At 49.7% G+C, this 26,609-nt stretch overlaps 1 protein-coding gene across 3 annotated transcripts in view; it reads left to right on the forward strand.

Moving 5' to 3' along the window:
- Window positions 1-14,126, forward strand: part of gtf2f1 (general transcription factor IIF, polypeptide 1) — an 86,574-nt gene extending 72,448 nt beyond the window's left edge. For all 3 annotated transcript variants that reach the window (XM_078429610.1, XM_078429609.1, XM_078429608.1), the window contains exons 3-14: window positions 513-559; window positions 1,220-1,292; window positions 2,125-2,318; window positions 2,933-3,103; window positions 5,400-5,602; window positions 7,592-7,745; window positions 8,821-8,882; window positions 9,535-9,657; window positions 11,406-11,479; window positions 11,564-11,699; window positions 12,217-12,343; window positions 12,918-14,126. In XM_078429610.1, the coding sequence (XP_078285736.1) occupies window positions 513-559; window positions 1,220-1,292; window positions 2,125-2,318; window positions 2,933-3,103; window positions 5,400-5,602; window positions 7,592-7,745; window positions 8,821-8,882; window positions 9,535-9,657; window positions 11,406-11,479; window positions 11,564-11,699; window positions 12,217-12,343; window positions 12,918-13,128 (1,575 nt within the window). In that variant the 3' untranslated portion in view covers window positions 13,129-14,126. The remainder of the gene's footprint in view (window positions 1-512; window positions 560-1,219; window positions 1,293-2,124; window positions 2,319-2,932; window positions 3,104-5,399; window positions 5,603-7,591; window positions 7,746-8,820; window positions 8,883-9,534; window positions 9,658-11,405; window positions 11,480-11,563; window positions 11,700-12,216; window positions 12,344-12,917) is intronic.
- The last annotated feature ends 12,483 nt before the right edge of the window (window positions 14,127-26,609 follow it).

Consider the following 26,609-nt stretch of genomic DNA (forward strand, 5'->3'; position numbering starts at 1 on the left):
ACCTGATGTTCAATATGATCATGGCTGATCGTCTAAAATCAGTACCCCGTTCCTGCTTTTTCCCCATATTCCTTAATTCCTTTAGCCCGAAGAGCTGAATCTAACTCTCTCTTGTCCATGTCCTCGGACTATCTTTGATCGGAGTTTACTGGCTTTATCTTGCACTAAACGTTATTTCCTTATCATGTATCTGTACACCGTGGACGGCTCGATTGTAATCGTGTATTGTCTTTCCACTGACTGGTTAACACGCAACAAAAGCTTTTCACTGTACCTCGGTACACGTGACAATAAACTGAACGGAACTGTTTGTACAGAGGGATATTTTTGTATTGGTTTATGATATGCGGGAGGTAAAGCTAAGGAGGTAATGAGAGATAAGAATCATCTGCAGCTCTCGTCGGTCAGGATGGTGAACACAATCAAGGGTGTTACTGCAGTTACCAAGTCACAAAGGGAAACAACGTTTATTGCAGCCTGCTGTTAATTACGTTACTGCTTTTCTTTTGCAGGGTGCCAGCAGCCAAGCGGTGACAGAGTACACTGTCCGTGTTCCCAAGTAAGCAACTCTCTTTATTATTGCCACATGTAGGCATTTGCAACGTGTCTCAGCAGCAGAGCCATCAGAGTCATGCCGAGGGATCCCAGCAATGAATCAGTGACAAAGGTTCTCACAGGCTTGCTGAGTGTGTGAGAAAGACTGTATGGGTAGTAGCCAATCGCTGTTTGGGCTCTTACTGAACTCTGCCGCTCGGATCAGTGGCTGAGGACAGAGAGGAAACTAGGATGCGACAGGAGAATGGGGTTGAGAGGGAAAGATAGATTAGCCATGATGGAATGCTGGAGTAGACCTGATGGGCCAAATGGCCTCATTCTGCTCCTAGAACTTATGAATCGAGGAGCTGTAAAGGCAGTATTGGAGTGAGGAGCAACAGTATCAGGGTGGTGTAGGACGCTGGGAAACTACAAGGAGAGGGAGGTGAAGAGAAGGTTTAGAGTTTGATGGAAGGGTGGTGAGCTGCTGGAAGTTGTGTGGGTGAGGGTTGGAGGTGTGAGGCGGATGGAGGAGAGCAAGGTATAGGGGGGCTGGGTGGGGAGGGTAGGAGTAGGCAGCAGGACAACAGCAAGTTGGCTGTTGCAGGTTAAAGCAATGGTGCACCTGGGGTCAGCGAGTCCGATCATGGTTTAATGTGCTGAATGTTCATCCCTGCCTTTACAGGAACAACACCAGGAAACACAACATCATGGCGTTCAATTCTGCTGATAAAATCAACTTCTCCACATGGACTCAGGTAGACCCCCATCCAAACCATGACCTGTTGTTGGAGGGGGGGGGGGGAGCCAGGTTGAGAAGGCTTGTGGTGAGGGCTGGCGAGAATGAGTGAGGGGGCACTGATGGAAGAGGCAGCAGCGGAGACAGGGTGAGGTGGGAGGTGCAGGGTTTGGTGTGATGATGTGAGGGTTGGGCTGAGGGTGCTTCTTCGGGAAGCTGTGTGTAGGGGAGCTGGAGGGAGCATGGGTTAGGATCTTCTGGGGAGCTGTGTGGGGAACGGAGGGGACATTTTGGGGATGGGAGGTAGGGATGTATCGTGAGGGGAGTGTTTGGCAGTCGGGACGGTCGGGGTATGTGACCCACGTTCTGGGTCATTGGGTTGATATGAGGAGGGGAAGGTCTATGTAACTGCAGTGGATGGTTTCATTAAGGGACTGCTGTTCCCTGGATGGCGATCACTAGGGACAGCACGGTGGTGCAGAGTTACAGTTGCTGCCTTACATCGAAAGAGACCTAGATTCGACCCAGACCTCGGGTGCTGTCTGTACGGAGTTTGTACATTCTCCCTGTGAACTGCGTGGGTTTTCTCCGGGTGCTCCGGTTTCCTCCCACTCTCCAAAGAAGTACAGGTTTGTAGGTTAATTGGCTTGGTAAAATTATAAATTGTCCCTTGTGTGTGTAGGCTAGTGTTAGTGTGCAGGGATTGTTGGTCGGCGTGGACTCGGTGGACCGAAGGGCCTGTTTCCGCACTTTATCTCTCAACTAAACTAAACTAAACACTGTGACAAGGGCTGGAAATGCTCACCACTGCTGTTGGGAGCAGCAATGTTAAACCTCTCATTTCCCTGCAGGCTAAAATGGAACATGATCTAAGTAACAGGAAGATCTATCAGGAAGAGGAGCAGCCAGTGTTTGGTGCTGGCAGTGAGTTTGGCAAAAAACTGCGAGAGGAGTCGAGAAAGAAGAAGTTTGGGATTGTTACACGAGAGTTTAAGCCAGAAGACCAGCCGTGGCTGCTGAGAGTTAATGGGAAGGCAGGTCGGAAGTAAGTGATGCACTAAAGGAAGATACAGAGTGCTGGAGTAACTCAGCGGGTCAGGCAGCATCTGTGGGGAACATGGATAGGTGACGTTTCACAGAGTGCTGGAGTAACTCAGCAGGTCAGGCAGCATCTCTGGGGAACATGGATAGGTGACGTTTCACAGAGTGCTGGAGTAACTCAGCGGGTCAGGCAGCATCTCTGGGGAACATGGATAGGTGACGTTTGTGGTCAGGACCCTTCTTCAGACTGCTGCCTTCTCCAGAGGTGCTGCCTGACCCACTGAGTTACTACCAACCCTTTGGGGTGTTTTTGTCAACAAGCGTCTGCAGTTCCTAGTCCTAGTCGCAGAGTGCTTGAGTAACTCAGCGGGTCAGGAAGCATCTCAGGAGAATGTGGATTGGTGACATTTGGGTGGGGACCCGAAACGTCACTATCCATGTTCTCCTGAGATGCTGCCTGACCTGCTGAGCTACTCCAGCACTCTTGTCTTCTTTTCTAAACCAGCTTCTACAGTTCCTTGTTTCTACATTCTCCTGTAGTTCCTTGTATCTGTAGCCAGATATTTAGACGGGCAAAGGCTGAGACAATCCTAACACAACTGGTTTTCTTTTTGTTAGGTTCAAGGGCCAGCGGAAAGGTGGAGTTACTGAGAATGCCTCCTACTATATCTTCACGCAATGTCCAGATGGGGCATTTGAAGCGTTTCCTGTTAACGCCTGGTATAATTTTGTCCCAGTGGCGAAACACAAGACCCTGACTGCAGAGGAGGCAGAGGAGGAGTGGGGAAGGTAAAACCTCAAGCTCGTGCGTGCATCAACATAGTCTTCCCCCTGTGCTTAAACATTGTGCCACAAGTCTCAGCATTGATCTAGCCTGGGTTCCACACTGCTGTGCTTAATGATTTGTTCCTGATCACTGCATTCAGAAAACTGCTCAATACTTCTTCTCGAGTCCATTTCACAAGATTAGACTTTGTTCAGCCAGAGCTCATAACAGTTCTCGGCGTCTGCGTGCAATGGCGTCTTGCACTGCTTGTGCTTGGTGGTGGAAAGATTGGTGGAAACAGGGCCGCAACGTGAACACTCTTTCCTTGACCCCTGCTCAGTACTCATAATACATTTTAACTCTATTTATATCACATTCATGTGTAGGAAAAAAACTGCAGATGCTGGTTAAAATCTCAGGTCCTAGACGCTGGAGAAACTCAGCGGGTCAGGCAGCATCTCGGGAGAGAAGGAATGGGTGACGTTTCGGTTCGAGACCCGAAACGTCACCCATTCCTTCTCTCCCGAGATGCTGCCTGACCCGCTGAGTTCCTCCAGCATTTTGTGTCTACCTTACATCACACACATCTGTTCTCTTGCAACTGAGAGGCAATAATTATGACCAACTTACTTTCCATTACAAGTAAATTATAGACCTTGGATTTTCGATTTAGTTTATTGTCACGTGTACCGAGGTACAGTGAAAAACTTTTGTTGCGTGCTAATCAGTCAGCGGAAAGACAATACATGATTACAATTGAGTCATCCTTACTTTTTTATATTTCAAACTTGGAAAGTAGGATCAAACTTTATCTTGGCATGCCTCAGCACAGTTCCCCCACACTTTAATATGTAAATTCAATATTTATTTTGTATCTTTATTCCTACCATGAGCAGTGGGCTCATTAATTGAGAATCTGGAGCTGACCTCTGGCTAAAGCTTTTCTGAACCTTGCACAGGTCCTTGCGCGGTATAGCACAGAAGCAGGCCCTTCGGCCCATCCAGTCCATGCCGACCATAAGCCACCCATTCACACTATCAAATCCCTTTTTATTCTCCCCACATTCTCATCGGCTCCTCCCATGTTTACCACTCACCAACATAATTTTACAGTGGCCAATTAACCCACCAACCTGCACGTTTTTAGGATGTTGGAGCACCCGGAGGAAACCCATATGATCACAGGGAGAAGTCGCCACAGACGGCAGATTGGGGTTGGACTTGTGTGTCTGGCACTGTGAAGCAGCAGCCCTGCCAGCTGCTCCCTTCGCCACCTCTTCAGTAATACAATGAAGCTGGGTGCCAGGGGTTGTGGGGAGAAGGCAGGTGAATGGGGTTGAGACGGAGAGATAGATCAGCCATGATTGAATGACGGAGTAGACTCGATGGGCCGAATGGCCTAATTCTGCTCCTGTCACTTATGAACTTATGAAGCCTTGCTACTCTGGCAAGGCTTATTATCTGAATGGTGGCCGATTAGGAAAAGGGGAGATGCAACGAGACCTGGGTGTCGTGGTACACCAGTCATTGAAAGTAGGCATGCAGGTGCAGCAGGCAGTGAAGAAAGCGAGGGCATTCATAGCGAGGGGATTTGAGTATAGGAGCAGGGAGGTTCTGCTGCAGTTGTACAGGGCATTGGTGAGACCACACCTGGAGTATTGCGTACAGTTTTGGTCTCCTAATCTGAGGAAAGACATTCTTGCCATAGAGGGAGTACAGAGAAGGTTCACCAGATTGATTCCTGGGATGGCAGGACTTTCATATGAAGAAAGACTGGATAGACTCGGCTTGAACTCGCTGGAATTTAGAAGATTGAGGGGGATCTTATAGAAACGTACAAAATTCTTAACGGGTTGGACAGGCTAGATGCAGGAAGATTGTTCCCGATGTTGGGGAAGTCCAGAACAAAGGGTCACAGTTTAAGGATAAGGGGGAAGTCTTTTAGGTCCGAGATGAGAACGTTTTTTTTCACACAGAGAGTGGTGAATCTGTGGAATTCTCTGCCACAGAAGGTAGTTGAGGCCAGTTCATTGGCTATATTTAAGAGGGCTAAAGGGATCAGGGGGTATGGAGAGAAGGCAGGGACGGGATACTGAGTTGGATGATCAGGCATGATCATATTGAATGGCGGTGCAGGCTCGAAGGGCCAAATGGCCTACTCCTGCACCTATTTTCTATGTTTCTATGGCTCTACACAAGCAGCTTCCACCTTCCTATTTCATATCCTGTGGGAAAACCGATGGGAGCAGAGGGCTTCACACGGCTAACCGCGCGTTGCTTTTTTTTCCTTTTCCGCCACTTGCGTGTTTGCACCCTCAGGCGTAACAAGGTGGTGAATCACTTCAGCATCATGTTGCAGAAGAGGCTGAAGGATCAGGACCGCCACGATGTGGAAGAGGAGGAGGAGAAGGTGAAGAAAGGCAAAGATAAAAAGAAAAAAGGAAGCGACCTGCGGATCCACGAACTGGAGGACGACCTGGAAATGAGCACGGACGACAGCGACGAGGAGAGCGGCAACGATAGTGAGTGTCACCAGGAGCCACGGGCCGGGCGATCCTGTATGTGTAGAGTGAGCTGTGTGAGCCTCCCCTGTAACTCAAGCTAGGCACAGCTCCAAGCAGCCCTGGGTGGGAGCTGCTCATCCTGAACTGGTCCTGGCAGCTGGGAGGAGAGGTGTGTGTGTGTGTGTGTGTCAGTGCATTAAACTGTAGCTGCCATCCCACCTCTCCGGGTTGGAGGGGATCACACTGCCTGCAACGGCAACCAATCCTTTCCAATACATCCCTTTCCGCTTGCCATTATTTCCAGTATTTTGAAATTCTGAAAACGTATTTTTCAGTTTAATTAGTCGTTTATTGAAGTAGTAATACAAACAGGTCTGCATCTCTCCAAGCTTTCAGCTCTCGTCGTCGCAGATCTGGTAAGAATTGTATCTCGCCATACTCCCTGTGTCTCGTCTCTGCCTCTCCAGATATAGCCCTTAATTCTGGCTCCTCCCAGTCCATTATGCCCATATATGTAGGAAAATAACTGCAGATGCTGGTACAAATCGAAGGTATCACAAAATGCTGGAGTAACTCAGCGGGTCAGGCAGCATCTTGGGAGAGAAGGAATGGGTGACGTTTCAGGTCGAGACCCTTCTTCAGACCCGAAACGTCACCCATTCCTTCTCTCCTGAGATGCTGCCTGACCCGCTGAGTTACTCCAGCATTTTGAGATGCCCATATATGTATTCATCTCACAACAGCCCCCAAGTGTCCAAAATAAATACAGCAAGATATCCAGACAAAATAATATAATATGCTAAAACAGCCAGCACAAACACAAATAGCTCCGACTGCCCATTGTAATTACAGTGCCCAGGAATCATGAAGGGACAGGGGAGTTGGAGACTGAGGTCAAAGTTCCTGACCCCATGCACGCCCATTTTGGACAGTCCTAATTACCCTACATGTTTCCATGTGGATATCATACCTTGGATTCTAAATAGTGGAGGCTCTAATGGATAATCAACTGGTCAAAGTCGTGGAGCTGTACAACATGGAAATGGGCCCTTCAGCCCAACGTCTGTGCCAAACAGGTTGCCTAACTGAGCTAGTCCCACCTGCCTGCACCTGGCCCAAATGCCTTCAAACCTTTACATCCATATATGTGTCGGAAGGAACTGCAGATGCTGGTTTACACTGAAGATAGACACTAAATGCTGGACCTTTTCGCACCTTTGATTTCCCTCTCCCCTGACTCTCAGTCTGAAGAAGGGTCTCGCCCCGAAATATCACCTATTCCTTTTCTCCAGAGATGCTGCCTGACTCGCTGAGTTACCCCAGCATTTTGTGTCTACTTTCCATCCCCATAGCTGTCCAAGTGTCTCTTAAATGCCAGAACTGTCCCATAATTCTACCATTTACTCCAGCATCTTGTGTCTACCTTTGATTTAAACCAGCATCTGCAGTTTTCTTTCCTACCATAATTCTACCTCTTCCTTGTACAAAGTGATGGTGGTGTGTTATGGCTGCCTTGACCTCCACTCCCCGGCTCTGCAGGTTTGGGTCACGGACTGGGTCACTCCCTCAGCGGTCCACGTCCCAGTCATGTCTGCTGAACTGAATGGTACCTGAGGCTCTCAGCCCCACCTCCATGGGCAGGTTTGGGATCGGGCCACTCTCTGTCTGGGCTTTTTTTGTTTAGTTTAGAGATACAGTGCGGAAACGGGCCCGTCAGCCCACCGATTCCGCACCGACCAGCGATCCTCGCACACATACACTATCCCACACACACTAGGGTCAATTTACAATTAACCAAACCAATTAACCTATAAAACTATATGTCTTTGGAGTGTGGGAGGAAACCGGAGCACCCAGAGAAAACCCACGCAGGTCACGGGGAGAACGTACAAACTCTGTACAGACAGCACCCGTAGTCGGGGGATCAAACCCAGGTCTTGGTGCTTTAAGGCAGCTACTATACCGGCTGATTCAGTCTGGCTCAGACGTGTACCCTCTCCTCACCAGGCGATACTAAAAAGGACCCGAAGACCAAGAAAAAGGGGAAAGCTGCGTTGAAGAAAAAGAAGAAGAAAGGCTCTGATGATGAGGCGTTTGAGGACAGCGATGACGGTGATTTTGAGGGTCAAGAGGTGGATTACATCTCCGACGATGACTCCAGGTAGACGTTTCTAAGTGCTGGGGGTCAGGCGGCATCTCTGGAGGAAAAGGATGGGTGACGTTTTGGGTCAGGACCCTTCCTCAGACTGAAAGTACAGGGGAGGGAACTGGAGGTAAGGAAAGGCCAGAAGAAAGCAGGACTGATGACCGAGGAAGGGTGGAGTCCATAGTGGCCCAGTGTTGGCCGGGGAGGAGGTGATAACGAAGGGATGCCAAGAGACAGTGGAACTAATAGGATGGCTCCAGGTATCTGATGGCTCTGCCTCTTGCTAGAGTTTGTTTACCTTCCCCAGTCAGAGGGGGTTGTGGGAGGGTTCCCCTTCAGGTGACCACGCAGTTTTAACTGCAGTGGTGAGGTAAGGTGCTGACACCAGGATGTTGGAGCTACTAATCTTTAGTTCAGTTTAGCGATGCAGCATGGAAACAGGCCCAACGGCACGAGCTGACTCTCAGTCAAACATTCATACAAGTCCATGTTATCCCACTTTTGCATCCACTCCACACCCTCCAGGAGCAATTTTACAGAGGACCAATTAACCTACAAATCCGCACGTCTTTGGGATGTGGGAAGAAACCAGAGCATCCGTAGGAAACTCATACAGTTGCAGAGAGAACATTCAACCTCCACACATACAGCACCCAAGGTCAGGATTCTCCCTGGGTCTCTGGTACTGTGAAGCAGCAGCTCTACCCACTGTGCTACTGTGCCTGCCTTCTGTACGAGGGCTTGCAGTGTGAGGCTGCCGTCCTTTCGTGCAGGGTTCAGAACTAGGGGGGTGGTGGTGGGTGGATTCAGGTCTGGGCACCTATCCAGGGTGTATGTGCATCGCATCCCATCTCAATCCTGCTTTTGCTGCCTTCATCAGTACATTCCAACAGGGGACAACGGCCTGGGACCCCGGGCTGATCCAGGGAGACGGTAACCAAACTGTGAGCAGTAAGATGCCCTCAAGGCCCAGTTTAGAGAGGTCCCAAGTGAAATTTGCTGCACGCTGATAAAACCCAAACTCTGGCTGAGTTGGCGAGTGGTGAACAGAAAGCCAAGCTCTCACACCACGTCCCTCTTTGATTCACAGTGACAACAATGAAATGGAGACAGAAAAGGCCAAGCCCAATAAAGAAGAGGACGGGCCGAAAGGTAAATGCCAAGCTGAAGCTGCTCATCATTGGTCCCGTGGGTCATTGGTCCGGCGTTCCAGGCCCAGGAATACCCATGCGGGCAGCCAGCGCTTGTGATGGCACTGGGCTTTGTCAACCTGGGAAACAAAGGGGCACTTCGGGGAAGCCCACCCTGTCGCACGAGAGAGACTTGTTGTGCTCCCTAAACCAGCCCCATAATACGGGGAAGGATTTCAAAGCACAAAAGCTTTTACTTCCTGGGTGAAATATCTGCCATCTGTTCAAAGCATGAAGCCTCGGGCAAGATATTGGGTTAGCCCGTAGAATGGGTGTTGTCTGTGGTGACTGCGGAGACCATACCCTTCATTGGACCGTGCGTGGTGATTATACATGCACATTGTGTACTCAGCAGAGTAAAGGTCCACCTCCAGAAATGGCCAGATGTGTCACTGGTCACCTCCACCTGCCTCAGACACGGAGACATAAGAAGAATGTGGTTCCCACCACTCTCCTGCATCCTTGCCCAACCCAGCCCCTCTCCCCATTCTTGACTCTCCCCTTCCCCCATCCTTACCCCCGCCTGCTCTGCCCCCTCCTCCCCGCCACACGTCGCCCCTTCCCACCCCACGGTGGTTTGAGTTTTCCGGATGTTGTGGAATTCTGCTTTTCAGGAATTGATGAAGATTCGGAGAGCAGCGAGGAGAGCGAAGAGGAGAAGCCGGCGGAAGAGAAAGAGGAGGATGATGACGGGAAGAAATCCGCGGGCCCTGAGAAAAAAGAAAAGAAGAAGAAAGGTGAGGATTGGAATCTGCTTATTGCTGCGTTTCTCCGCGTCCCTCAGTCTGGTGAAGAGTCCCGACCCGAAACATTGTCCGTCCATTCCTTCCACGGATGCTGCCTGACCTGCTGAGTTCCTCCGCTCAAGGTTCCGGCATCTGCAGTTCCTTGCGGCCCCTGCTCTCAGTTGTGTTGTGCGGCGGCTTTGTGGTGCGCTGTACCTCAGCTGCTGTCTTGTCCAGCGCTCCCCACTGGGTTACCGGGACCCCATGAACTCAGCCCGCAAACCCTTCATTTGTCAGACATTATTCTCCATGCGCTGCACTCTGCCCCATCTCTTGTCACTGCCCCAAATCTTCTGAGCCCCCTCTCACTGACTGTGCCCCCCTCAAGCAACTGCTAACTTCCTGACTCTGCAGGTCTCATGAACAGGCTACTGTATCTTGGCTGACACAGACAGCTCTGACCCGTCGCTGTGCCAGTGGATGTTGCTGCCCCAGGGTCCAGACCTCTGGACCTGCTCGCTTCGGGCTCCAATGATTGGGGATGTGCTGATTTTGGGTGCTAAGGTCCTCTGAACTTCAATAAATTGAATCTGAATAATGTGGAGCTAAGTTATCAAGAGGTTGGACAGAGTATGACGATATTCCTTGGAGTGTAGGAGACTTAAGGGGATGATCTTACAGAGTCTATAAAAATATCCTAGATAGGATCAATACACAGTGTCTTTCCCAGGATTGTGGAGTTATCAACTAGAGGGCACAGGTTAAGGTGTTAGGGGAAAGATTCAATAGGAACCTGAGGTGCATCTTTTTCACACGTATATGGCAGGGGGTATGGGGAGAAGGCAGGAACGGGGTACTGATTGAGAATGATCAGCCATAATCACATTGAATGGCGGTGCTGGCTCGAAGGGCTGAATGGCCTACTCCTGCACCTATTGTCTATTGTTCCAGAGGGAGTAAGTACAACAGGCATTATAAAGACATTTGGATAAGTGAATGTAGAGGAAAGGTTTAGAGGGACATGGGTCAAACAGTCAAATAGGGGGTAGCTCATATGGGCATCTTGGTCAGCATGGATGGGTTGGGCCGAAGGGCCTGTTGCGTGCTGCATGATTTTACGATACTCTCAGTGAGCGGTCCTGAACTATCGGACTATCTTTATTCAGACTTTACTGGCCTTACCTTGCACGAGACGCTATTTCTTATCATATATCTGTACACTGTGAATGGCTCGATTGTAATCATGTATTGTCTTTCCGCTGACTGGTTAGCACGCAACAAAAGGCTTTTCACTGTACCCTCGGTACACGTGACAATAAACTACACTGAGAACAACTCATTTGGGCACACTGTTAACGTAATCCTGCAACGTGTCTCCAATGGGTTCTGGTTACACCGATATGTCTGCTTGTGGGTGATTTCAGAGCCTGGTCAAAAGCAGCAACATTGGAGACCAGGTCACTGTGCTTTTACTGAGGCGACTATACTCCTGTCCCCACCACCTGTCCCCAGCGCAGAGCACCACCACTCCATACACACCCTCTGAGCCGTGGGGAGCACTGAAGCCTGACATTATAGCAACTCAAATCATGTGATAGGAGCAGAATTAGGCCATTCGGCCCATCAAGTCTACTCCACCATTCAATCATGGCTGACCTATCTCTCCCTCCTAACCCCATTCTCCTGCCTTCTCCCCGTACTAATCAAGCATCTGTCTATCTCTGCCTTAAAGATCCACTAGTCGTTTGTGCTTCTTGCAGACAGCAGTGAGGAGTCGGAGTCGTCGGATGAAAGTGACATTGAGTCGGAAGCCGCCTCTGCTCTCTTCATGCTGGTGAGCGTCTCGGTTACAATCCAGACCCACTCCCCCTGGAGCCTGACCGACGGCTAATCCTCCCGTTTCTGCTTCTGTTTCAAGAAAAAGAAAACCCCTCCGAAGAAGGACTGGAGAGGCTCGAATAACAGCTCGCACGGGAATAGTCGCCCTGGCACGCCCACGCCACAGATCAGCACCTCCAATACACTCAGAGCAGCGGCCAGCAAGCTGGAACAAGGTGGGTTCATAAGTGATAGGAGCAGAGTTAGGCCATTCGGCCCCATCAAGTCTACTCCGCCATTCAATCATGGCTGATCTATCTCTCCCTCCTAACCCCATTTTCCTGCCTTCTCCCCGTAACCCCTGACACGCACTAAGCAAGAATCTATCTATCTCTGCCGTAAAAATACAGTGCCCTCCATAATGTTTGGGGCAAAGACCCATCATTTATTTATTTGCCTCTGCACTCCACAATTTGAGATTTGTAATAGAAAAAAATCGCATGTGGTTATAGTATACATTGTCAGATTTTAATAAAGGCCATTTTTATACATTTTGGTTTCTTCATGTAGAAATTACAGCAACGTTTATTGGTGGAGAAACCATCCCCACCCAACCCACCACCCCCCATCCTGGGTACCGGGGATGGAGGGCCAGGGTAGCAAGGGGTCTGCTGGAGGATGGGAATGTGAAGGGGATGATTCTCCACGTGGGAATTGAGCGTATTTACCTCCCGTCTTTGTGCTCGTTCGCAGGGAAACGGCAGGCCGGCTCAGCCGAAACCCCCGTGGCCAAACGGCTGAAAATGGACGCAGGAGCGCAGTCGGCGTCTGGTAAATCCACGCCTCAGCCGCAGTCCGGCAAATCCACGCCGAGCAGCAGGTGAGTACGCCAGCCCGCCCGCCCGCGGCGAGATCCATCCACACGCCACACCCTCTGACTATCTGTCATCAGACTTTGTCTTGCACTAAACATTATTCCCATTTATTAGCTTTCTGTATGCTACCTCTGCCATAGTCTTTCCACTGACTGGTTAGCACACAACAAATAACATGTTTGCTGTACCTCAGTACAGGTGACAATAAACTAAAGTAAGATACCTCCAGTGTCCCTCTTCCTGACTCTTAGTCTGATGAAGGGTCTCAACCCGAAACGTCACCTATTCTTTTCCTCCAGAGATGCTGCCTGCCCCGCTGAGTCACTACAGCACTTTGTGTCTGCCGTCAAACTAAACCAAGAGTCTGATTGTAATCATACATTGTTCTTCCGCTAACTGGACAGCATGCAACATAGCTTTTCCCTGTACCTCGGTACACGTGACTATATAAACTAAACTAAAATGTGGGGGAAATAAAATGTGATGAGTGTAAATGAGTGGTGGGTGGCCAGAGGCGAGTGGATGGGCCGAGTGGCCTGTTTCTGTGACTGTGATACTAATTTTAACGCTGCCCCACAGTGATATCCAACTGACGGAAGATGCGGTGCGTCGATACCTCACCCGCAAACCTATGACCACCAAGGACCTACTGAAGAAGTTCCAGACAAAGAAGACGGGCTTGAGCAGCGAACAGACTGTTAATGTGCTGGCACAGATCCTGAAGAAACTCAACCCCGAGCGCAAGATGATCAACGACAAGATGCACTTCTTCCTGAAGGAAGTCAACTGAGGACTTGGCTGGTGTGTGTGTGTAGGTAGCTCTCTGACACCTGCCTGTGTAAGGGATCATCCCGGCCGTCTGTCTCTTTACATAATTGTGGTTAACGTATTTTTTCCTTTCACCCTCCTGGTCTGGATCAAGGTGTTAGGGCGGAGGGCTTTACCTGAAGTGACTGACCCAGCTGGGGAGGGTGTGTGTGTGTGTGTGGTGCGGCCAGGGTTTGAGAAGTGGGAGCAGGTCCCCGAGATGCAGGAGGTAGTTGTCTCCGGACCAAAGAGAGAACTGCCTCCAGCTATTGGAGCTGTGACCCCCCCCCCCCCCCTTCAACCCAACCAGGGAACAGCTTTCAGCGGGAGACCTGGATTCACAGGGAAAGGCAACGTGTCCAGAATGGGGACCAAGATAGGTAATGACAATGCTGTTTGCAAGAGCTTTTACACTTGCAGACAGAGGTGGCCACTGACTCTATAAACTGCAGAATCAACCACAAGAAGTCCCTTCTCCGCAGCGCCACTCTCCACTCCCCCTTGTGCTCCCCACCCAGTGCCAGCACTGGTCCACAGAGGTGATCACAGTCACAGGGGGTTGCCCAAGGAAAGGACTGAGAACTCATGGCACCTCCATCGGACTGAGCCCCGTGCAAGGGGGCAGGGCTGATCCGCTGGGAGTCTTGTGGCTGGGAGTGGGAGCGGGGATGGAGTCTCCACCCAGTGCCGGCACAAGGAACCGCAGACGCTGGTTTACAAAAAAACACACAGAGTGCTGGAGTAACTCAGCGGGTCAGGCAGCATCTCTGGAGGGAATGGATATGCAACGTCTCGGATCGGGACACTTCTTCAGATGGAGAAAGTTTCCTGACTTGAAACGCTGCCCATCTGTGTGTGGCAGAGAAGCGGCACTCTGTGGGCTGTCTCTGCTCGGTGTCGGCTCTGCATTGATGTGGTTGTAATTTGCAGTTTATTCTCCAGGCATGACCCATCCTCTAATAAAATGGCCAATAGTTTTCATCCCATTTGTTTCATCACTGCAGTGGGTGTGTGAGCTGTGGGCACACTGGGGCTGGGGAGTGGGATCTCTTGTCCTGGTTGGCACACAGGGGGACGGGATGGTGGGGAGGGGGGGTGCCCTTGCTGGCCCCAGCCTCGGTCTCAGGAAATGTAACTCAGAGCAAAAACCTTCAGACAGACACAAAATGCCGGGGTAACTCAGCAGATCAGGCAGCATCTGGAGAAAAAGGATGGGTGACGTTTTGGGTCGAGACCCTTCTGATGTCTGAATCTGAAGAAGGGTCTTGACCCGAAACGTCACCCATTCCTTCTCTCCAGCGATGCTGCCTGACCCGCTGAGTCACTCCAGCATTTTGTGTCTGTCTTCCCGCATGGACTGTTGGATTGTCTGTCCCAAGTGCGTCTTGCCCCCCCCACAATCCCCCGACTCGGAGGCCAGAATGATCTCCGAGCCACGGACGATCAGAATTTGCCTCTAGATGGTGAGATCTGAGGTAATGACTCTTTGCTGGCAGTGCCCTCAGTCAATGGGTTATGGGGAGGGAGGTTGGGGAAGTATCACTTTGCACGGTGAACACTGCGGAGGTCTCGGGCTGTTGACGAGCCTGGGGCTGAGCAGCCGCTCGAAATGCCTGAGATACCATCTTAATACCACAGGCGTGCTTCACTTAGCGACTATTCGAAGCATTCCTGAGGCTCCGTGTCACCTGGAAGGGCTGAAGAGAGGGACCTTTGCCCGGGCTGAGAGTGGAGCAACCGTACACTACACCGGGGAGCTCCTGCATGCAGTGACTGGCCCATTAATCATCCCCACTGCAATCCACATATTTCTCAAAACAAAGAGGAATATTTTTCCGTCAATGAAATTTATTTAGGGGTTGAAGGTTTTGGGGCCGGACAGGTACTTGTCTTCCATTTCCTGGTTCCATTGCTGGAATTGCATTCCTGCCTTGGCAATCAGTGCATCTGGTAAATCTCAAAACAATGCCAGCTGTCTAGCTTCATGTAACCGCACTAGGAAACAATTCCCTTCTCCCAATAACAAAATTCTAGCGGCTTTACATCGAGCTCCATTTACTGTAGGCTGAAACCTCATCGAAGGTGGACAGCACGGAGAAAGTGTCCACACAGACCTGACACGTATAAGATTATTAAGGGGTTGGACACGTTAGAGGCAGGAAACATGTTCCCAATGTTGGGGGAGTCCAGAACCAGGGGCCACAGTTTAAGAATAAGGGGTAGGCCATTTAGAACGGAGATGAGGAAAAACTTTTTCAGTCAGAGAGTTGTGAATCTGTGGAATTCTCTGCCTCAGAAGGCAGTGGAAGCCAATTCTCTGAATGCATTTAAGAGAGAGCTAGATAGAGCTCTTAAGGATAGCGGAGTCAGGGGGTATGGGGAGAGGGCAAGAACGGGGTACTGATTGAGAATGATCAGCCATGATCACATTGAATGGCGGTGCTGGCTCGAATGGCCTACTCCTGCACCTATTGTCTATTGACACAACTACATCCACAGGCACTGATTGAGTTCAAAGTAGTCCCAAGATCCTGGCCCTTCCTCTGTAACATTCTTCATGGGCATCGGCTGACTTGATACAGACTTGATTCCCACCAGGTACTGACTCCATGGACCCTCACTGGAGCATAATTCCACCTGCACAGATGCTCATTGGAATACAAGTTCCAGAGGTACTGGTGTGGCTCAGCGGGTCAGGCAGCATCTGTGGAGAACATGGATAGGTAACCCTTCTTTGGGGCGTTGCCCATCAATGTTCTCCAGAGATACTCCCTGACCTTTTGAGTTACTCCAGCACATTGTGTCCTTGTGGAGAGCCAGTATCTGCAGTTGCTTGTGTCTGTGTCTTCCAGAGATACTAACCCTTTGGGGAGTAACAGCAGTGATCGGGCTACTGGCTGTCACTGAAGGTGTCGACTCACTGCTGTGGATTACCACGAGGAATGGCTCACTAAGAACATTGATACTCCCAGGATGGCCGTGGGAACCCACCACAAGGACTGACTCACTGGGAACATTGACACCCCCAGAATGGCCGTGGGAACCAGTGTTCCTCAAGCCCAAGGTATTGTTTCACAAACACAGACACAGAATGCTGGAGTAACTCAGGCAGCATTTCTGGAGAATATGGATGTTTCAGGTTGGGTCCCTTTGTTAGACAGTCCCAGAATCTGGCCACTGTAGACATACATTCCACAGACGTGGTTCACTGAGTTTGGGTTCCACAGAGATGGAGTCTAACTTTGGTGTTAAGTTGTCCAGGCACTTGGACTCTCCTTGGGGGAGAGACACAAAAGTGCTGGAGTATCTCAGCGGATCAGGCAGCACCTCTGGAGAAGATTAGCAGGTGACGTTTCTGGTCGGGACTCTTCTTCAAACTGCCCTGGGCTGTCAAGCCTCACTGGGATGCAGTCTTACAGACATCAGCAGCATGTTTATCATTTGGGCTTCACAGGAGCGTTAAGAAAACAAAATGTAATTTGTCAGGCAGCATCTGTGGAGGACGTGGATCCATGTTCTCCAGAGATGCCGCCTGACCTGCTGAGTTCCTCCAGCATTTTGTTGTAAGGAAATACGACTTGAGGATTCCAAGTGGTTTGGTTATGATGGACTAAAGCTATGGATAATACCTCAAGTGGTGTTTAGAAGGGATTTAGATAGGGCATGGACATGGATGGAAATGGATCACGTGCAATCAGATGAGATTAGTATATCTTGGCGTCATGTTCAGCACAGGCATAGTGAGCAAAGGGCCTGTTCCTGTGTAGGAAGGAACTGCAGATGCTGGTTTACACTGAAGATAGACACAAAGCACTGGACTAACTCAGCGGGTCAGGCAGCATCTCCGGAGCAAAAAGATGGGTGATGTTTTGGTTCGGAACCCTTCTTCAAGCTGCATTCATAAGGTCATATGGAATACGAGTAGAATCAGGCCATTCAGCCCATCAAGTTTACTCCGCCATTCAATCATGGCTGATCTATCTCTCCCTCCTAACCCCATTCTCCTGCCTTCTTCTCGTAACCTCTGACACCCGTACTAATCAAGAATCTATCTCTGCCTTAAATATATCCACTGACTTGGCCTCCACAGCCTTCTGTGGCAAACAATCCCACGGATTCACCACCCTCTGACTAAAGACATTTCTCCTCATCTCCTTCCTAGAAGGTATTGTACAGAGTTCTATGCTTTATGTTTACTGGGGAAAGTGTGAAATGAAAGAATGTGCAAGACTGTGGTGTGAGCTCGTCACTGATGCATGGTCTAAGTGTGGGATCCAGAGGCCAGTGAAGGTCAGCAAGAATGAGTGAACGGATCACCGTTCTGGTCAAGGGCAGCAGCATTTTGGATCACTTTAAATTAATTGAGATTAACTCTTGCACTTGGTTGCATGTTTCAGCGACGGGGCCCCATGAATCAGCCTCGCTGTGTTGTAGATGCTGTAATCAGTTTAGTTTTTAGTTTAGTTTAGAGGTAGCGCGTGGAAACTGGCCCTTCAGCCCACCAAGTCCGCACCGACCAGCGATCCCCCCATGCTCTAGTTCTATCCTGCACACCAGCGACAATTTTACAGAATCCAGTTAACCTGCAAATCTGCACGTCTCTGGATTGTGGGAGGAAACCAGAGCAACCGGAGAAAACCCACACGGTAAACAGGGAGAATATGCAAACTCCGTACAGACAGCACCCGTAGTCAGGATGGAACCCGGGTCTCTGGCGCTGTGAGGCAGCAACTCTACCGCTGCGGCACTCCCTATCATCTCCCACCTCACTTCCCCAACTGCCACTACCCTGGAATTCAGAAGGATGAGAGGGGATCTTATCGAAACGTATAAGATTATAAAAGGGTTGGACACGTTAGAGGCAGGAAACATGTTCCCAATGTTGGGGGAGTCCAGAACCAGGGGCCACAGTTTAAGAATAAGGGGTAGGCCATTTAGAACATAGATGAGGAAAAACTTTTTCAGTCAGAGTTGTGAATCTGTGGAATTCTCTGCCTCAGAAGGCAGTGGAGGCCAATTCTCTGAATGCATTCAAGAGAGAGCTAGATAGAGCTCTTAAGGATAGCGGAGTCAGGGGGTATGGGGAGAAGGCAGGAACGGGGTACTGATTGAGAATGATCAGCCATTATCACATTGAATGGCGGTGCTGGCTCGTAGGGCTGAATGGCCTACTCCTGCACCAGTTGTCTATTGTCTACCCCTCTCCATTGCCAGCTGCCAATACCTGTGCAGCATTGGGGCTACCCCTGGCACAGGTGAGCTGCTGGAGCGGACCTGTGTTTCGGATCGCTATGCAGTGCCAGGGGAGAGCCTCACACTCACAGGGAGAGCTGTGGCACCCGCACACTGATTCCGATTTGATTCCTGCCAAGGGCCAGGAGGCTGGAATTCTTCAACTATCAGAGGATTATCCGGGATTAGGAGCTGACACAGAGCGGCTGGGAAGAAGTGTACAGGATTGATGAGTCTGTGTCCCGGCGTTGTACTTTTGAAAGCTCTTTCTAGTCAGAATCCTGAAGCACAGGGCTGTTTATTTCCGCCCTAGCCCCCAGTGCTACAGGTAACCCTTCCACTGCTCCATCCTGACAAAGGATAGGGTCTGAAGTGTGTCCCTAGTGTGTCGGATAGTGCTGGGGTACAGGGCGATCGCTGGCCAGTGTGGATTCGGTGGGCCGAAGGGCCTGTTTCCAAGCTGTATCTCCAAACTGAACAACTTGACCCGAAACGTCACCCATTCCTTCTCTCCAGAGATGCTGCCTGTCCCGCTGAGTTACTCCAGCATTTTGTGTCTATCTTCTGACAAAGTATAGGCTTGGAGTGTGCATGGGGTGCAATGTTCGACTCGTATCTCCTTACAACAGAGGCCTTTCAGCCCATCAAACCAATGCCGGTCCTGAGAGCAATCCCATTCCCCCACTTCCAAACTCCGTACAGACAGCACCTGTAGTCAGGATGGAACCCGGTCTCTGGCGCTGTGAGAGACCTATTCTGTCTCACATCTCCACCTCCAGTCTCTAGCCACCAAGTCTCTGTTCCAGGGGCAATGTTCAACAGCCCGTGAACCGACCGATTAGCACGTCTATGAGATGTGGGAGGTAAGTGGGGCATCCAGGGGAATCTCCACGCGGGCACAGATAAAAGGTGCAAACTCCACACAGGCAACATCGGAGGTCAATAGACAATAGGTGCAGGAGGAGGCCATTCAGCCCATCAAACCAATGCCAGACTTGACCTGGGTTGTTGAAGGTGCGATGCAGTGCACTACTGAATGTGGAGGAAGCCATTCAACCCTCCACTGTTCAGTGGGATCATGGTTGCTCTCTGATCTGACTCCTTATAACCATCTTCACCTTGTTTTGTTAGATATCTGTGGTGAAAAAAGCTGTCTCTAAAGTGCCATTCCTATCTATCCCAGCATCAGGGGAGCATGTGAGAGTGTGTTCCACACACCATGTACTCACTTGTGTTGGGTGCATTTCCTCACCTCTTTAAAAAGCCTCAGCTCTCAGTTTTGCACTGATCCAAGTCCCAGGCCACCAGGTGAATCTCTCTCCCTCTCTCTACTTCTCTCTTTCACTATCTCCTATCTATTTCCTTCTGCCACCATTTACTTCAGCCTCTCTCTCTTGCCGCCCCTCTCCCCCTCTGGCTCCCCTCTCTTTCTCTCTCTCTCTCTCTCTCTCTCTTCCCCTCTCCCTCTGCCTTTTCTCTCCCTCTGCCCCCCCCATTGTGCACGTCGGGTTGATTGCATTAGTCGAAACAGGATGGACTACGTGAAGGTTGCAATCTCCCACCCTCACTCACACAATCTGTCCACACACACACTCACACACACACACAATCTGTCCACACACACACAATCTGTCCACACACACACAATCTGTCCAGTGCCCTGCATTCACTGCACTGGTCCGCGGTGAAGAGTTGAGGTCGTGGCCTGTAATGGGTTACCTGTTCTCAAGCATCTGTCACTACATTGATTTGAGATTCCTTGGAAGCAACAGCTTTTGGGATGCAGTGAGGTATGGAAAATGGAGTCTTACACAGAAACTGGCCCTTTCACCCAACCATTCTGCGCTGCCCATCAAACAGCTGGTCACACTGATCTTATTCTATTCTCTCCACATCCCCATCAACTGCCCTACAATGGCGGGCAACTGACGTTCTCTGTAGAATTGGGTAGAAGTTATGAAGACAGGCTGTGTTTGTTTCCCTGGTTGTCACAGTCTGTCCTGTTCACTCACCTGCCAGCCACGCCCACCACGTTAAGCCAACTCCCCTCACCTGTTCACTCACCTGCTCCAGATCACCAATCAAGCCAGCATATAAACCCTTCCTGCACACACACTCTTTGCCATATTGTTCTTAGCCCTCGTGCAAGACTCTCCAGCATTCTCTCTTGGACTGATTTCCCATTGCCGACCCTGCCTGCTCCTGACCTTCATGCCTCGTCGTCGACCTGGTGAACGCCTCAGTCTTCTGTCCCCGACCACGAGCAGGTAGAAATAAAGCTCTTTCTAAAACTACTCCCTTGGTTCCGTGTGCTGCATTTGGGTCTACCTGCGGTCTGTTACACTGGTGTAGAAAATACTGAGGGGGGTCAGGTATAAAGTTATAGAATAGAAATAGAAAAAAGGTGCAGGAGGAGGCCATTTGGCCCTTCGAGCCAGCACCGCCATTCATTGTGATCATGGCTGATCATCCACAATCAGTAACCTGTGCCTGCCTTCTCCCCATACCCCCTGATTCCGCTAGCCCCTAGAGCTCTATCTAACTCTCCTTTAAATTCATCCAGTGAATTGGCCTCCACTGCCTTCTGTGGCAGAGAATTCCACAAATTCACAACTCTCTGGGTGAAAGGCACAGACAGAGGGGGGTAGCTTTTCTCCACAACAGAGGTAGGTGTACATCACCAGAGGGCAGAGGTTCAGGTGGTGGGATAATGCAGGATGCGTGGTGTGTATGGATCTCAGCATCACAATGGCGGAGTGATGGGAGCCAGTCTGCTGTCTGCAGGGGCCTAGATGGATGGAGACAGCACCTCGCCAACAAACTGTAAACCGGCCTGGCGTTGGTAAACGGGACCAATAGAGATGGGCGCCTGATGGTGGATGTGGCCAGTGTAGTCCATGAAGGAAGGTTCTCACTGAGTTTTGGGGTGGCATCCAGTGGGAGTCTGTCTGTAAAAGTATCGCAGTAGCAGCGGTTGTCAGTGGAACCGGGCCCCAGAGAGTGTCAACCCACATGGAACAAGTGCATGCTGGTGAGAGTCCTATAGGAAGGAACTGCTGCTTTACACTGAAGATCAACACAAAATGTTGCAGTAATTCAGCGGGACAGGCAGCATCACTGGAGAGAAGGAATGGGTGACGTTTCGGGTCGAGACCCTCCTCTCCTGAGATGCTGCCTGTCCCGCTGAGTTACTCCAGCATTTTGTGTCTATCCCCCCAACAGTGCACTGCTCCGTTGGTACTGCCTTTCTACCTCTGGTCACGTCCTCAATATTTGTCCAGTAAGTGTAACACTACCTTTGTGCTACATAGAGTGTCAGCCTCAATGTTTCTGCTCCAGTGTTGAAATGCATCATCAACTCCAATCTTTCTCATTTCGAAGGTAGACACAAAATGCTGGAGTAACTCAGCGGGTCAGGCAGCATCTCTGGAGAGAAGGAATGGGTGGCGTTTCGGGTCAAGACAATAGGTGCAGGAGGAAGCCATTCGGCCCTTCGAGCCAGCACTGCCATTCAATGTGATCATGGCTGATCATTCTCAATCAGTACCCCGTTCCTGCCTTCTCCCCATACCCCCTGACTCCACTATCCTTAAGAGCTCTATCCAGCTCTCTCTTGAATGCATTCAGAGAATTGGCCTCCACTGCCTTCTGAGGCAGAGAATTCCACAGGTTCACAACTCTGACTGAAAAAGTTTTTCCTCATCTCAGTTCTAAATGGCCTACCCCTTATTCTTAAACTGTGGCTCCTTGTTCTGGACTCCCCCAACATTGGGAACGTGTTTCCTGCCTCTAACGTGTCCAACCCCTTAATAATCTGAAGACCCTTCTTCAGATTCAATTCGAGCTGTCTGTCTTCTTATCTACTTATGTTCAGTAATTTTAATTTTAGTTTTATAGAGACTCTGAAGTCTGAAGAAGGGTCTTAACCTGAAACGTCACATTTCCCTTCTCTACAGAGATGCTGCCTGACCCGCTGAGTTACTCCAGCACCTCGCGTTGTATCCTCTCTCTGCCGGGACTCCTATCAGCCTGAACTCCAGCATTTTGCGTCTCTCTTCAGTTCCTTCCGACACACTCCTATCAGCTTGCATGCCCTCGCACTAAACAAAACCACCCACCGCTTCGCTCGCCCCTGTCTGCACCGCGCCTGTTTACGCTTTGATGGTCAAGTGGTGTCTCAGACATGAATCTCCAATCTCCTGATGCCTCATGGACCTGGGTCTGGGTCTGGACCCTCCACACAGCTATTGTAGTGACCACACCCGGACCTTGCAACAACTGACCATCAAAAGCAGCTCGAAACTCAGCCTGATTTATGGCAATTCTGTATTTATAGATTCCAGTAATTTCCAATTTGGCTATTATCAGAATTCCTTCCATTCTTCGAAGCTTTCCTGCATAGTTGTGGGTTGCCCGAGTTATTCCTGCTGCTTATCGCAGGAGCGACAATATTGATAATCCCGCATGGATTTTGAATTAGTTGAATAGCTGCAAAACATTTAATTTAAAGAAACGAAACACGATCCTTTCTTTATTTGGCGAATTTACTTTCCCGGGGGAATGTGAAACGTGACCTTTGGGGAATCTGATATAAAACCCGCTGGTCGGTATCACACGAGGCCGGTGGGGCTGATAGTCATCGGTCAACTTGTCCCAGTTACACTTGCCTGCGCTTGGTCCATATCCATCCAAACCTGTCCTATCCATGTATCTGTCTAACTGTTTCTTAAACGATGGGATAGTCCCAGCCTCAATTACCTCCACTGGCAGCTTGTTCCACACACCCTCCACCTTTTGTGTGAAAAAGTTACCCCTCGGATTCCTATTAAATTTTCCCCTTCACCTCTAACCTATGTCCTCTGGTCCTCGATTCCCCTACTCTGGGCTAAAGACTCTGTGCATCGACCCGACCTATTCCTCTCATGATTTTGTACACCTCTATAAGATCCCCCCTCATCCTCCTGCACTCCAAGGAATAGAGACCCAGCCTACTCAACCTCTCCCTATGGCTCACATGCTCTAGTCCTGGCAATATCCTCGTAAATCTTTTCTGAACCCTTTCAAGGTTGACAATATCTTCCCTATAACATGGTGCCCAGAACTGAACACAGTATTCTACATGCAGTTTCACCAACGTCTTATACAACTGCAACATGACCTCCCAACTTCTATACTCAATACTCTGACTGATGAAGGCCAATATGCCAAAAGCCTTTTTGACCACCTTATCCACTTGCGACTCCACCTTCAAGGAAGCACGCACCTGTGCTCCTAGATCCCTCTGCTCTAACACTACCCAGAGCCCTACCATTTACTGTGTAGGTCCTGCCCTTGTTCGACGACCCAAAATGCAACACCTCACAATTCTCTGTATTAAATTCCATCAACCATTCCTCCACCCACCTGGTCAATCGATTTAGATCCTGCTGCAATCTTTCACAACCATCTTCACTATCTGCAAAACCACTAACTTTTGTATCATCAGCAAACTTGTTCATCTTGCCCTGTATGTTCTCATCCAAATCATTGATGTAGATGACAAACACAAGGTTCAGAAGAGTGGGAACATAGGGTGTGGGGTCGGCTGCCAGGTTGGCTTGTGAAAACAGATTGAATAAAAAGCTTTCGAAAAGCAGGTGGATGAATAATCAAAAGTGGAAAAAGTTGCAGTAATAAGGAACAAAAACGGCGTGGGTGTAGTGGTCTCTGTATCCTCCATCGCTAGGCTGTGTCATGAGTCTTGTCACTTCCTCACAGGAGGTTTGTCGATAATTAGAGGCTTGATTAGCAGGAGGGGGGGGATCTGGACTCTGGGAAATATCAGCTGAATTCCAGGAAGTGTCTGTTATGCTGTCATCCCTTATCAGTGAGAGAACACACCAGGAATGTGCCATTGATTAAAGAACTCCCATTCCTCAGCCTTAATGGGAAGCTCCTTCAAAGGTAGTTCAGTGTGGAACCTCCTTCCTAGAGCTGGGAGGGAAGATGATTCTTAAATCCTCTTTGGTCATAAGTGATGGGAGCAGAATTAGGCCATTCAGCACATCAAGTCTACTCCGCCATTCAATCATGGCTGATCTATCTCTCCCTCCTAACCCCATTCCCCTGCCTTCTCCCCATAACCTCCGACACCCGTACTGATCAAGAATTCCCAGCTCTTTCATCCTTTGATATCCTTTCCCTGCTAACAGATACTGTCTTAGCCCTTTAGCAGCCAGCCTTTTAGATCTCCAGATTTCCACCACCTTTTTTGTGTGAAGAAATGTTTCCTGATATTTTTCTCTCGAAAGGCCTGGTTCAAATTCTACGTTGTAGCCACTTGCTCTCATGTCCCTCGTCAGAGCTTTCTCTGTTAATGTCAGATTCCTACACTATTAACCTTGTCCCCCACTAAACATAGCTCAGCCCATGGCACACACTAATGTGGCACACACAGAGGGAATTCCTGGAGTTAAGAGGTATGGATCAAGGAATCTCTTTGCCTGGTGCGATATAGAGAGGCAGAGTTCCTTGAGGCTGAAATATGGGTAAAGGGGGTTATTGGAATGTTGGGGTTTAATACTACTCTGCATTGAACAGTGTAGAACGATTGGCATAAGTCAACTTCAAAGGTTGTTGAAGTTTGGTGTTCTGGTTATTTGGTTTTCAGGTGAACAAGATTAGGTTATCGGAGGTGTTATTCCAGTTTGGAGAAGTGTCCAAAACAGGGAAAATCTCATGGACGGGACAAAGTGCTGGAGTAACTCAGCAGAATAGGTGGCATCTCTGGAGAAAAGGAATAGGTGACGTTTCGGGTCGACAGCCTTCTTCAGACCTCACCTACAGGTTTCCTCTGTGATCTCGGCAGTGCATCTTTCCAACTGCTCCAAATGGTGCATGAGGAGTTGTGAGATACAGAGGAGGGCACCTCAACCTCTCAGGAACTAATTTTGCTGCCCTTCTCAATGCATGACCGAGCACCAGCCAGGCCCCAGGGGTTGTGCTTTGCACTGGTGCAGTGGCCCTGTTGCCTCTGCTGTGCTTCTGACTGAGCTGGGACAAGCTGCACAGAGGACCCACATCAGATGGCGGACCTCCGCTATTTACAGTTCATTCCCTAGCCTGGGCCAGGCAGAAAGGTTCACAAGTGACTGCCACCATTGTAGCTGAGGCTGGATGCCTGACCAGAACAGTGAGAGCGGATGGCTGCAACCTTCCACAGACTGGAGTGGAGCAGAGGGAGCCGAGGAAACGTGTAGCAAGGAACTGCAGATGCAGGTATAAACCGAAGAGACACAAAAAGCTGGAGTAACTCAGCGGGACAGGCAGCATCTCTGAAGAGAAGGAATGGGTGATGTTTCAGGTCAGAGGTGCTGCATGTCCTGCTGAGTTACTCCAGCTTTTTGTGTCTATCTAGAGGGAGCTGAGACCTGATGTGCCCCAGCCTCTCCAATATCCTAATGCAGGCAGTCCCCACCTTACAATCTCTGGGGCTGCTTTGCTTTTGCTTAGGGTCCTGGTGAGGGGAGCCTGCAGGTGGAAATGCTCTCGCTGAACCAGCAAGGGTGATTTGTGAGGGGATTAGGCTCGAGACCGGGTGCTGAGGGATTTACGAGCACAGTCTGCAGGATTATACGGAGAAAATTCAACCAAGCATTTCGAAGAGTTGTGAGTATCAAAAGCACCTCGTGTGTGATGGATCACTGCAGGAAGCACCCTCTTCAGTGGAGCTCCCGAGTTGGATGGCTTCGCTGTGGGTATTTCCCTCTGCATTCCCCTCCTGCTCAGAAAGAAATGCTGCAGCCAATTCCATAAGACATAGGAGCAGAATTAGGCCATTCAGCCCATCAAGTCTGCTCTGCCATTCAAACATGCCTTATCTATTTTTCCACTCAACCCCATTCTTCTGTCTTCTCCCAATAATCTTTAACGCCCTTACTGATCAAGAAGGTATCAATCTCCACTTTAAAAATATCCAATGTTTTGGTCTCCATCCCCACAGCCACCTGTGGCAATGAATTCCATAGATTCACCACCCTCTGGCTAAAGAAATTCATCATCTCCATTCTATAAGTACGTCCTTTTATTCTGAGGCTGTGCCCTCTTGTACTATACTCTCCCACTGCAAAAAGAAACATATTTTCCACATCCTTCATTATTCAGTAGTTTTCAAGGAGATCCACGCTCATCTAAAGTCCAGCGAGTACAGGCTCGAGCTGTCTATCTCCTCATACCCAATCATTCCCTGGATCA

This window comes from Rhinoraja longicauda, chromosome 37 (assembly GCF_053455715.1).
Source record: "Rhinoraja longicauda isolate Sanriku21f chromosome 37, sRhiLon1.1, whole genome shotgun sequence".
NCBI lineage: Eukaryota > Metazoa > Chordata > Chondrichthyes > Rajiformes > Arhynchobatidae > Rhinoraja > Rhinoraja longicauda.